We start from the raw sequence: 13590 nt of genomic DNA on the forward strand, positions 1-13590 counted from the left end.
AGAACTTCGGACTGGGGACTGATATTATCTCAATATAAAACCGGTAGAACAACATATAGAATGAGCAATTTTCGCTTGAAATTCTGACAGGTACAATGTATTATCAGGGGAAAATTCTCGGGCATCATACCCTGTTATTCCGAGTTTTCATATCCGATAAGCACCTGAGTCTCCATAGCTTACCAATCGAAATACATTGGCTAATATGGGGATCAATTTGATAAAGAAACAACGAGCTCGGAATGCACGGTTCGATAATTGCCCGCGGTTTCGATGATGTTGAGGTTTAGTTACCTCTTGGTTCTTCATCGTTTTCAATATCTTGGTAATTAACAAATTATTAGCCTTTGCTCTCTCAGCTAATAATATTCCCACCTTATCACCATGTCTTGTTTCCTTCTCTGACTACCATCACATCATGTAGATGACTTCATTTTGTGAAAAGAGGGGTCTAACAAGACTCGGTCATCCTTTTCAGCAAGCTAGGATGTTGAGCTGTTTTCAATGCTGAATTTAGCTTTCGCCTCATTGAATCCCTCCTACCGGCCACAACTCTCTGGTACTGTATATAAGCTTTTTGCGGTTTAAGTAACAAATATGACTGTGATTCCATTTGGTAAAGAATTTGGTGAGAAATAGTTCACACTACTTGATCCAAGAGTCCACCCTCCCTCCCCCCCCTCCTCCAGAGGGTTGTTAAAGGATTTTAGTCTGGATATACAAATCATTGAAAATTAAATTAGAAAGTATCCATTGTTAAAAAAATAAATTATTATTATCTACAGCAGAAAATACTAATTGCCACAACAACGAACAATAAATTGAGATATCCAAAAAAATTTTGCAACCAAATTTAAAATCCCTCAAAAGCTGTAAATTTAAAACATCAAGAATCGTAATATGTAAATCAATCCTAAAATTAGAATAAAAGGGGCCATGTATAAATCTTTCGAAATGGTTGCCAAAAAGGAATTTAAAGGAATATAAATAATCATCTAAATCCTCCTGAAAAGAAAATTAGAAAATTAATAAATTTAATTTATCCGGTCTCTCGTCATCTTCATTAACTACTTGACTAAGGGTCCTTTGATATCCACATCATCCAATAAAATTAAAGGCAAATTCCGCCCACATGGGCCCCCAATATCTTGTTTTGGAATTCAGATACACCATTGAAGAATCCCTCGGGTAGAATAGCATAATTCAACAAACCTAATGGTGACATAAAATTATGTGGGTCACTTTCATCTTTTCACTACTTAGTATACATTTGGAAATATTATGTATATTGAGATGGTAGTAGAGGAATTCTATCTTAAGTATGTTTATAGGTACTTTAAGTTTGCCTGTAATCCGTCCAACATACATATTTTTCCCACCAAGCTTTTTTGCAACAAACATACAATGTTTCTCATTCATGTTCAATAAATACACAGATCTTTTGGAACACCGATGCACGCTATTGATTAATCCCTTTCGTTAATTGAAAGATAATGTGAGGTGTACTCAGCTTATGGGTAATGGGCGAGGAAGAGCCCGGCTCAGAGTACGTTCCATTTTTTAATGATAGGAAGTCGGTACCCAAGATTGAACCTAGTGTTAAGACAATAGAGCGAGAAGGTGAAGGATTCACCAAATGCTCAGCTCCCAAGTTCATTCAACTTCTGGAGAGTCCAAAGTTACAAATGTTATGAAAGGTATTACGTCAAGAAGTAGAAATATTGTTGGAAATGTCGATGTTGATACAGATTCAGGTGATGGGCTGATTCGTGTCCTGCCTGATAATTCTGAAAGTGGAATTACAACTACGAATGACTCTCCACAAATCCCAAGATGTTAATGGAGAAATAAATATCCATTTGGTCCAATAGAAGAGCATCAGCATACAGAAAGATATTGGAAGATGCAGTCCATACATTAATTGGCAAGGAAGGAACTTTAACCTGGATGTACAAGCTCTGTTGCGAAGGGAATGCGAAACAGATTGTATGAAAGACAGGTGTCAATACTAAGGTGGTTGGTGAGAATCCAGGCTCCGATATTGATGAAGTGTTTTTGTATTAGACAGGTACATAGTCTTAACTTAACTTTCCATTAGTTAAACTGAAAGTATCGTTTGAGAAAAACTATTATGGTGTAATCAATTTGTCTGGAAGATGGCCAATTGGAATCTTAACTATCCAAGTGTTCACCAATGACGTGAAATTATACATCATGATGTTTAGGTGGCGTTGCGCACACAACCCACAAAGGTAGAATTCCTGCTGCTGCTACTAGTAATCCTGTTACTGCTACTACTCCTACTGCTGCTAACAATAGAGATTTTCGTTTTCAATAATTTGGGTAGCGTTCAATAGAGATCTGCTCAAAGATTCTTTATCATACGTTTTGTTCACATCCTTTGACATCGGAGCAATTGGTAATATCGAAACTTTATCAACTGGAACGGAATTGAAGATATGTAATTTGTAGCCAAATTATGATCATCATTTTGACTCCAGAAACACTAAAGTTGAGATGAGTGATAAATCCAATTTACTTGTGTATTCGTTATTACTCTCTTAATGCATTAATTACCAAATACCAATACATCTCATCTCTGGGGCTACCAACTATTCATTTTACATATTTCAAAGCGAGTGTCGCATAATTCTACCACAATAAAAAGAGTCAAAGGTAAAAATCTAGAGATAAAACTTCAATTGCAAACACTTCGGCCCAAAAGCCTTCCTGGTATATCAAGACACATTCAAACCTTTTCAACAACAAATATGTCCCTTTTACCTTCGTAGCTCTTAATAAAAGCAGCAGCTCTCCAAAGCGTCCAGTCACACTTTATCTGACTCCAATATCCAAGATTACTGAGAATAAGACGATAATTCGAAGATGCCTAGTCAAGTAATGCAACTCATGGAATAGTGCCCTCAATGGGAAATGGATGATCTTCAGAGGAAAATAGTATACAATTTGCATTCCAATTGTGCTATTTAAGCTTCGAAGTAAGTAATTTCTGATTGATAAAATATTCTTAGGGAAAAAAATGGTTGCAATTTTTATAAGTGAACATAAGTTCTCGATTGCAAAAAAAACAAAAGAACTTCAATTTTATTTGTACACTTTTCTTCTTCACTTTACAACAAATAGATCAAACACTACAAATATAACAACAATGCCTTTTCGAATCTTTTCAAAGAATTCACAAGAATCTTCTGATTCAAAATCATCATTATTATCCAAGACAGAATCCAACAAACTTGAGAAGAACATTAAACTCCACCTATCCAATCACAATGACTGAGTTCTTGCAATCTTGTTTTAAAGAATCAACTCAAGAAAAAATACCAGAGAAAATTCACGACATATTTGTCGAAATCTCAATGAACGAAGACTTAGAGAACTTCAATCCAGAAACCCCATGTTCTTCTCAAGTTTGTTGGATTCTGTCTTGGATAATAATGATGATTTTGAATCAGAAGATTCTTGTGAATTCTTTGAAAAGATTTGAAAAGGCATTGTTGTATTATTCCAGAAAAACCAGGCAACCGCCAGGTTTATTGCCAAATACCAAAAGGCAAAATTAAACTCCACCTATCCAATCACAATGACTGAGTTCTTGCAATCTTGTTTTAAAGAATCAACTCAAGAAAAAATACCAGAGAAAATTCACGACCTATTTGTCGAAATCTCAATGAACGAAGACTTAGAGAACTTCAATCCAGAACCCCCTGACAATAAAACTAAATCATCAACCGACCTGGAATCATCTTTTGACAATACCGCCGCTGTTCATAATGCTTCTACATCTGCCACTACTGTTGCTGATGAAACTACCACTACTGCTGTTGTTCCTGATGTTATTTTTGCTGAAACTACCAGTACTGGTGTTGTTCCTGATGTTGTTTTTGCTGAAACTACCAGTGCAGGTGTTGTTCCTGATGTTGTTGCTGCTACTCCTGTTGTTATTCCTGCTGCTGCTGCTCCCACGACTGCAACCACTACTATTCCTCCTATTGCTGCTACTACTGCCACCAAAACAATTTTTCTTTCATCTGATACAATTTTATTTTCAACGGACGATGAGGACCCACAAGAAGACGAAGAAGAATTCAACTTTCAAGCCATACACAATACCACAACTTCATTTATGTCTAAACTTTTTAACACCTGGAACGAAACCAAAATTCGTTCCAAGGCGTTTAGAATCAAGAGTGCCAAACAAATCAAGAAATTGTTCACGTTCTTTTCAAGGAAGAATGTTTCAGATCATGTGACAGTTTTGAATTGTCCACTGAGGAAAACTGTGAACGATTGGGATTTGGAGATTACCTTGATGACGTTCCTACACAACCAACTACAAAACCTGTTGCTCTGTTAACACAAAATGACAAAACATCTCCTACACAACCATTTACAAAACCTGTTGCTCCCCTATTCACACAAAATGACAAAACATATTCTACACAACCAACCATAAAACCTGTTGCTCCCATATTCACACAAAATGAAACAAAATATTCTCCTTTGAATACCCTTAGTGTACCTACAGATAGTCTATCCAGAGCTCTTCTAAATTCTTTGAGATGTGACCACATCATGAATGGAACTGAGCTTAGTCCATTGGTCCAATACATATCTTGCGGCTTTCATTTTCCATGTGATGCTCTGTTCCCTATAGGCAAGCACACTGCCAATTTTGCACCTGTTACACCCGAACGCCCCACCACTCCCAGTATTTTGGACCAAGCAGAAGATTATGATGACATGGAATCCATCCTGGATTACAAACCTACTGCCAATTTTGTTCCTTTTAATTCCCATCGCCATATTTTTAATTATGAAGATATGGACTCCATCTTGAGTTGTAAACCCACTCCAAATTTTGTACCTTCTACCTTCCCCCGCCAAAATTTCAACCAAGAAGAATATAATCATGACTTCCAAGCCATCATGGATTTTTATTCCCAAAACTTAGAAGATTCTAGAAATCTATACAATGAGGATTGGGAAGTATAGAATCAAACATCATCATCATTATATTGACGACGACGACGAGTTCCCAAATTCATTTTATCTTGATTATTTGCTTTCGGAATTCAATCGTCAATCTTCATCTTCATCTTGCTATGAGAATGGGCCAATAAATCCAACTATTGAATCCGAAGAAGAAGAAGATTTTGATTCTTCTAATATACAAATAGTTATTTGTTGGTGATTCGGATGGCTGTAATGGAATGGGATTCAAATTGGTGGATGCCCCGGGATGATTGTAATTTATTTGCTTATTTTAATATTGTCTAATATAATAATTTTAAGCGAAAAAATCTCTTTACTAAAATTCAATAACTCTAGCTAGGATAGGTCCATCCCAATTAAGGCGTTAGGTCTATTTAGTCGTGGTAAATACAACTCGTTTTTCATTTCGGGTGGTGCAACCATCTTAAGTGATCAACATTTGATCTGGAATTGGGAAATTTATGAAATTGAGATCCATATGTAGATTATTAAGCAAAATAGCCAGCTTATTGGATAATGCTTGGAGGGTAGAAAAAGCAAGGTACAGTTGGCATTCTAATTATCTATTTTCAAGTAGTTTTTGATAAAATCTTACTGGGTAAATGGTTGCAATTTTTGAAAATAAATAGATCAAAATGATAACTGATCTCAAGAGGCAACGAGAGACTTTGTGCTTATGAGCCCATGGTTAAACTTGCACACAACATCTACAATATTCCAACTAAATGCTCCAATTAATTATCAAAATAAAATATCAAATTTATAACTAAAAATACACCAAAAAGAAAAAGATCTATAATATAAGAAAGAAAAATGTACATAACCTTAAAAACAACCCTTGTTAAATATATAAAAGCAAATTCAACAGTTTGAAAAAGCAGACCCCTTAGTAAGCTTCTTGTAAATATTCTTCATCTGCATGGAAATAATCATGTACAACAACTTTAAATTCATCAGTTTCTTTATTATAAGAATCAATTGTAAATGAAGATAAATCTTTAACCACAATATTAGCACCTGATTTTCTAACCTTTTCAGGATCATAAGTTGAACAAATACCAACAACCATGGCACCAGCACCTTTACCAGCAGAAATACCGGCTGGGGCATCTTCAAAGACAGCAACCTTCTTATGACTTGCTTCATAACCTAAAGTATTTCTAGCAGCTTGATAACCTTGAGGATGTGGTTTACCTTTAGTAACTTTTTCAGCAGTAATGAAAACATCCGGTTGTTCAATAGTTAATAATTTTAACCATTTAGAAGCTAAAGGTAAAGTACCAGAGGTAACAATAGCCCAACGTTGTCTTCCATCATCAGTTGCTTCTTTAGATAATTTATCAAATGATTTAACTAACTCAACAGCACCTGGGATTGGCTTAGCATATTGACCGAAAGTATCTGGAATTGCACCTTCCCAGGCAGTAACTTGTTCTTCGATTGCATCTTCTGGGGACCATTTGGCAATCACATCATATGTACGACATCCATGGGAAGTTCTAATGATTTCTTCTGGATTCACGTGGGGTCTAGTCTTACCGAAATTTCTCCAAAATTCAGAAATCGCACCAGTTGAATTGACTAATGTACCGTCACAATCAAATAAGGCGGCGTGAATATAAAAGATAGCTGGTTGTTTTTCAATTGTCATTGTGTGTTATATTTATGTATGTGAAATTAAAACTAAGTGAGTGTGAGGAATTAAAGAATATTAAACTGAAGAAATGAAAAGCAAATAAACAGAAGTAAAGAAGTAAAGGGATTTCATGGGATATTTATAATATTTTGGACATATTTAGGGAGAAGGAGACTCAAGGAAAAACGTTGTCCCTGTGGTTTGATCTATAACACACTGGTGATGATTAATGAGTGATTTAGCAGTGTATATGCAGTACCACCGGCATTGTGACATGCTTACAAAATAATAAAACGTTTTATATTTATTTTTAACTAAATGTAAATGAAATAAATAAAAGGGAAACAGAAGGGAAGACGTCATACCATTTTAAAAGAAATGAAAAAATGACACAAAAAACAAGGCGATGTTTACAATTTTAATTTAGAAGATGAGACGAAACACCAAGAGACGGAACCGGAAAAAAAAAAGGAACACATGGACGTCAATCAGATAAGGTTGCTTGATTGTTGCACTTGCTTTGCCTCGGTTGGATTGAATTCCTCTTCAATCAGACTACAGTAATTCTTTCTAGTATTGACCAGTCCAATCTCTCATGATGGGATGGAATGGACTGGCAAAGGGGCAATGACTCAAAGAAAAATTTTCTTAGTCATTATCAGTTCATAACTTAATTTCGGATTAAATGTAAAAATAATATTCGAGTTAAAAAAATATTTTATTTTTTAAGAAATTCCATTTCTTTTTTTTTCGTTTTGGTTCCGAAATCTAAAAAAGAAACGTTATTCCGAAATCCCTAAAAGTGGTACATCTCCCGATTCCACATCGCCCACCCCTGCCCCTGCTTATCAGTTTAAAAAGTTAAAAAAAAAACTGTGGACAGGAGACGACTATGAAAAAATTCACGTGTTTATGGTGTGTCTTTTTTCTAATGTGTACATACGAACGTTTCACTGTTTCTTCATGCCGATGTTCCAGCGTTCCCTTTGGTCCAGTTCTTTACTGGTTACATTGAATTGTGATAACGTCATAATGATGTAGTAGTTAACAAATTTTAGTGCACGTGAGAAGACAATATGATACACAAAACCAACAGACTAACAATACAACTTATCTTTGAACAGATATGATATGATGTCACTCTACATTCCTCTTATTGTATTGATTTGTTTGAGAATACCCAACATAATATAAACGGTTATTATTCCAGGCATAGTAAACAAAGAAACGGTTAACAGCAAGTAAACCGTTCATGCCAAGATGCCTCCCTTCTTGGAAACTTCCAAAACATCTAGGGTTCATGATTTTGTGTGAGTATTCCCAGTTATACTTGCAAAACCATTAGGCATTAAATCCATGAAGTTGTCAAATATTACCCCGGGACATCCTTTTGTTTCCGTGTTTTATCCATGGGAAAAGGAGGGTGTCTTGTCCATACACCCGTTTACGATACCGTAAGAAGACAGAGAGGTCTACCTATTGGCTGAAGATTATTTGATATCTTAAACGTTTCTAAATAGAGACTTTACTTGTTCCAGCAGTTTAAATAAAGATGGATATATTATTTATGAAATGGGATATTGAATAGTGAAAAAATTCGAATTTATCCGCTTCCAGCTTATGTTGAATATTGGGGAAATTGAACACTGATGTAAAGCCAAACTACAATGTTTTTTAAGATGAAGAGCTAGCATCGTTAAATTGATTCAACGGAGCCATGGTGGCTGTCCATTTATTATTCCTGGTTATTTCGACGATTACTCTATGATACTGGTGGGGTAATATACCTTACAAACATGATAACTCAAGAAAAAAATTCAAAATTGCTGCAAGAATTATGAAACACATTTCTATTTGCAATAGAATAGCATTTGTTCGATACATATGTTAGTACTTTCCGATTCGGCTGATGAATGGTTGTGACAATCATGTTGGGAGATTTGGATACTTCTAGAATTTCTGATTCCCACAACTTCTTCTATTTCGCTCAGGGGCTCCCGAAGCAAATACATACACTATTTTCAAACTCTCAATACAGCACTGAAAAATTAACGATAGTTTACTCCAACCACATGGATACCTTCGGAAAACGTCCGGCTATACACTAGTATACATTAAAACTACTGAAGCTTTGACCAGAAGGTAATATGACCAAAAGGGTTATATGCAGTAACGGTAAACTGTGACGGGTGGAAATGGATAGTTTCAATTTTGTAAGAGGCAAAAGATGTTACAATTGATTCTAGAATTGAGAACAGATCAACAAGCCTAACTTGTAGATGGTATGGTGGTCTTTGGACCTATTACATCTCCTTCGCCCCCCAGCCAAATCAAAGAAATACCATGTGTCATCAGACATCAGTATTTGCAATGATTTTGACCAGGTATTAACCAACACTTAGATAGATATCCAAGAGAGCCAAGATCGGAGAATCGAGATTCTCTTTCTCAACAATCAAGACATAAATCTGAAAGGAGCGTCTAAAGAAGAAGCTTGATCGTTTCCTAGCTTCATGCTCTCCTAAAAGATAGAAGGTAGTATGGTTAGTATAGTCCCTTCCTTCCCTTCTGTATATGATATAAAGTTGTGATATGTGAATGAATGTTTGTGGTAGCTAGTGAAATAAAGAAGAACGAAAAGAAAACACAAATAAAATTAAATTTTTCTAAAGGATTTCCGGAGATCTTTTATACTCTTTTGGTAAATTTTTTGTGTTCCAATTTTGCAGCCATTGTGCGATGGATTCTCCACAAAATTTTAGGGTTGGAAACGGTTTTTAATACCAAATTTTGTATAGAATGATATAATTGTCCACTAACAAAGTGTAGTTTAAATGACCGTAAGTATATGCTTCGATGACGTTAAATGAGATTTCTGAAACTTTAAATAATTACGATATTTTATATCAACAAAATTCCACATTCTGGAGGAAAATCGTTTTTATTCTGATGAAAAAAAACAAAATGGCAAATTTTCTGACTAGAAAAAATTACACTTGTTACCCGCACCACCACCAACTAAGATAGAATACCCAAACAGATTAAACTTGTTTCCATCTTTTCATTTGCAATCAATGCTCAATATCTAGTAAGGGCACCAAAGCCAATGGGTAATGCCAATAAATGAATACACCCAAGTTTGAACAAAGTCTGAATAGTTTTGATCACGTATCAACTCCGACTACTACCCTTATGACTAATGGCAACACGTAATACCACCACTAACAACAACCATAATATTACTAACATTGATGACAGATTTGATCCTTAACCAACAATTACAAGCAATTATACACTCGCCTCATGTTAACGTCTATATACGTTTTCATTTAGATATTCATAATCAAGATTTCAGACCATTCATTCATACTATAATTAGTCCAGATTTCCAATTCGATTTTAATTCATTTAAACCCATTGCCATTCTTGATTCTGATTTTGCTTGATGGACTAGAGAACAGCTTATCCATAATGTCCTGCCAAACCTGCTACATCGACATTATTAAGCCGTTGGCAAAAGGGGAAGACCTTTTTGGGGTTCATTGATTGAAGGTTGTATTTCAATGGAGCCAGTAGAAAGGAATAAACAAGATTGAATGATTTAATTGTTTGCTATTCATGGTATGATTATTGCGTTATTAAATTGAGAAATTTATGTGATTTCTTTGCAAAATTAGGGCTTATACATTCATATGTATTTCAAGTGAGTCTCACTATACTCAAAACAGATATAAATCGACATGCAATTGTAATTCCACAAATATTTGATCAAGCAGTAGAAGCTAAAGTATGCTATGTTGGTTTTATTCAAAGAGAAGATATTTTGGAGTAAATTGGAATTTTCGGATAATACAAATCAAATACATGAAATTAATATTGATGAGAAAAGAGTACGAGAGTTTTAACTTAATTGCAAAGACAGCAAGAAGAATCAGGGTTGAAATTGGACGCTATTCAAATGATAAAACTCCAATACAGATCTACTGGTTTTGAAGACGCTGGGGGGATCAATGGTGGTGGCCCTGTGCTTTTGGAGAGGGTAAGTCTACGACATGTAGGATTTGAATACGCAAAGTAGTATTGTCAGTGCAAGAGGAATTGCACTTTGTAGGAGAGATTGAGCAAAAGACCATTCTTATGTGGAATGTACATTCTGAAAGTATCCAAATTTAACCAACGGTACAAACATTGATGCCTAGAGCCCATTGTATCCTGATTTTTATTAGTTGGAATATTGTAGAGGTTGTGTGCAAGTTGAACCATGGGTTCATAAGCACAAAGCCTCTCGCTGCCTCTTGAGATCAGGTATCATTTTGATATATTTACTTTCAAAAATTGCAACCATTTACCCAGTAAGGTTTTATCAAGAACTACTTGAAAATAGATAATTCGAATGCAAACTGTAGCTTGCTTCTTCTGCCCTCCAAGCATTATCCAATAAGCTGGTTATTTTGCTTAATAATCTACATATGGATCTCAATTTCATAAATGTCCCAATTCCAGATCAAATGTTGATCACTTGAGATGGTTGCACCACCCGAAATGAAAAACGAGTTGTATTTATCACGAATAAATAGAGATTGCGCCTCCATTGGGATGGATCATATCGTAGCTAGAGTATTGAAACATTACTAAAGAGATTTTTTTGTTTAAAATTATTATATTATACAATACTAAAATAAGCAAATAAATAACAATCATCCGGGGGGTATCCACCCACTTGATCCCATTCCATTATAGCCATCCCCATCACCAACCAATAATTATTTGTATATTAGAAGAATCAAAATCTTCTTCTTCTTCGGATTCCATATCCGATATTGGATTTATTGGCCCATTCTCATAAAATGAAGATGACGATTGGCAATTGAGTTCTGGAAGCAAATCATCAACATTAAAAGAATTTGGGTACTCATCGTCATCGTCACTTGAATAAGATGATGTTGATCGATGCATTACTTCCCAATCCTCATTGTATAGATTTCTAGAATCTTCTACGTTTTGGAAATAATAATCCCTGATGAATTCCATGTCATCATTATCTTCTTCTTGGTTAAAATTTTGGCGGGGGAAGGTATAAGGATCAAAACTGGCAGTAGGTTTATAATCCAGGATGGAGTCCATGTCATCATAATCTTCTTCTTGGTCCGAAATACTGGGAGTCATGGGGCGTTCGGGGGTAACAGGAGCAAAATCGGTAGTGTATTTGCGTAACATGGCATCACTTGGAAGATGCATGTCACGAGATATGTATTGGACCAATGGACTAAGCTCAGTTCCATTCATGATATGGTCACATCTCAAAGCATTTAGAAGAGATCTGGAAAGACTATCTGTAGGTACGGTAAGTGTATTCAAAGGAGGATATGTCTTGTCATTTTGTACGAAAAGGGGAGCAACAGGTTGTTTAGTTGGTTGTGTAGGATGTGTTTTGTCATTTTGGGTGAATATGGGAGCAACAGGTTTTATAGTTGATTGTGTAGGAATGTCCTCAACAGGATCATCAATTCCCAATAGTTCACAGTTTTCCTCAGTGGACAATTCAAAACAGTCAGCATGATCTAAAATATTCTCCTTTGAAAATAACGTGAACAATTTCTTGATTCGTTTGGCACTATTGATTCTAAAAGCTTTGGATTGAATTTTGGTTTTGTACCAGTTGTTAAAAAGTTTAGACTTAAATGAAGTTGTGGTATTGTACATGGCTTGAAAGTCGATTTCCTCTTCTTCTTCTGAATTCTCAGCATCCGATGAAAATAAAATTGTATCCGATGAAATTAAAATTGTTTTGGTGGCAGTAGTTGCAGTAGCAGGAATAGGAGTAGGAGCAACAGCGGCAACAACAACAGGAGCAACAGCAGCAACAACAGGAGCAGTGGTGGTTTCAGCAGCAACAGTAGTGACAGACGTGGAAGTAGTATCAGTAGTGGCGATAGTTTCATAAGATGATTCTAAGTCGGTTGATGATTCAGTTGTATTGTCAGCGGGAACAGGATTGTAGCTATCGATGTCTTCATTCATGGCAATTTCAACGAACAATTTGTGAATTTGCTCGGGTATCTCATCTTGCGGTGTCTCGTTATAAATGGATTTCAAGAATTCATTGATTGAGATTGGATTGGTGGAATTTAATTTTGCCTTTTGGTATTTGGCAATAAACTGGGCGGTTGCCTGGTTTTTCTGGAATAATCCAGTGAAATAAAGCATCTTCATGTTCTTCTCAAGTTTGCTGAATTCTGTCTTGGATAATAATGATGATTTTGAATCAGAAGCTTTTTGTGAATTCTTTGAAAAGATTTTAAAAGGCATTGTTGTTGTAATTGTTCTATTTGTTGTAAAATGAAGAAGAAAAGTGTACAAATAAAATTGATGTTCTTTGTTTTTTCGCAATCGAGAATTTATATTCACTTCTAAAAATTGCAACCATTTTTTTTCCTTAGAATACTTTATCAATCAGAAATTACTTACTTGAAAGCTCAAATAGCACAATTGGAATGCAAATTGTATACTATTTTCCTCTGAATATCATATATTGTCCATTGAGGGAAATATTCCATGTGTTGTATTACTTGGCTGGGCATCTTCGAATTATTGTCTTATTCTCAGCAATCTTGGATATTGGAGTCAGATAAAGTGTGACTGGTCTCTTTGGGACAGCGGCTGTTTTTTAAAAACCAACAAGGGAAAAAGTGGGGGATAATTTGTCGATTTGTCTTGCTTTAGCTGTGCTGAGAAGTTTCTTTGAAAGAGGGTTAAAAATTTAAATTCTGTCTGTCTAAGGGTAACGCCTTTGACATTACTTATTGTCGTAGAATTGTGCGACACACACTCTCAGAAAAAATTTTTTTTTTTTTACTCATATCATTTAGGAAAGCTATACAATTTATAAAAACTATACAGAAAAACCTGCTCCCATTGAGTAAACTCAAAGGAGGTTGTTA

At 35.3% G+C, this 13590-nt stretch overlaps 3 protein-coding genes across 3 annotated transcripts; 1 reads left to right on the forward strand and 2 right to left on the reverse strand. All coding sequences in view use genetic code 12, as the record gives it.

The window, feature by feature from the left end:
- Nucleotides 1-3601: 3601 nt before the first annotated feature.
- Nucleotides 3602-5013, forward strand: J8A68_002785 (uncharacterized protein; the record flags this gene model as incomplete). Its single annotated transcript, XM_049406571.1, has 2 exons — nucleotides 3602-4230; nucleotides 4275-5013. 2 exons carry the CDS (start codon nucleotides 3602-3604, stop codon nucleotides 5011-5013), a joined length of 1368 nt encoding a protein of 455 aa, XP_049263931.1.
- Nucleotides 5014-5899: 886 nt separating this feature from the next.
- Nucleotides 5900-6664, reverse strand: RHR2 (glycerol-1-phosphatase; the record flags this gene model as incomplete). The annotated part of the gene is made up of 1 exon (XM_049406573.1): nucleotides 5900-6664. One exon carries the CDS (start codon nucleotides 6662-6664, stop codon nucleotides 5900-5902), a length of 765 nt encoding a protein of 254 aa, XP_049263932.1.
- A 4734-nt stretch (nucleotides 6665-11398) lies between these two features.
- J8A68_002787 (uncharacterized protein) lies at nucleotides 11399-12958 on the reverse strand (the record flags this gene model as incomplete). Its single annotated transcript, XM_049406574.1, has 1 exon — nucleotides 11399-12958. The coding sequence occupies one exon, from the start codon at nucleotides 12956-12958 to the stop codon at nucleotides 11399-11401; it is 1560 nt and encodes a 519-aa protein (XP_049263933.1).
- Between the last annotated feature and the right edge of the window lie 632 nt (nucleotides 12959-13590).

This window comes from Hemisphaericaspora subhashii, assembly GCF_019202705.1.
Source record: "Hemisphaericaspora subhashii strain CBS 10753 chromosome Unknown scaffold112, whole genome shotgun sequence".
Classification (NCBI taxonomy): Eukaryota; Fungi; Ascomycota; class Pichiomycetes; order Serinales; family Debaryomycetaceae; genus Hemisphaericaspora; species Hemisphaericaspora subhashii.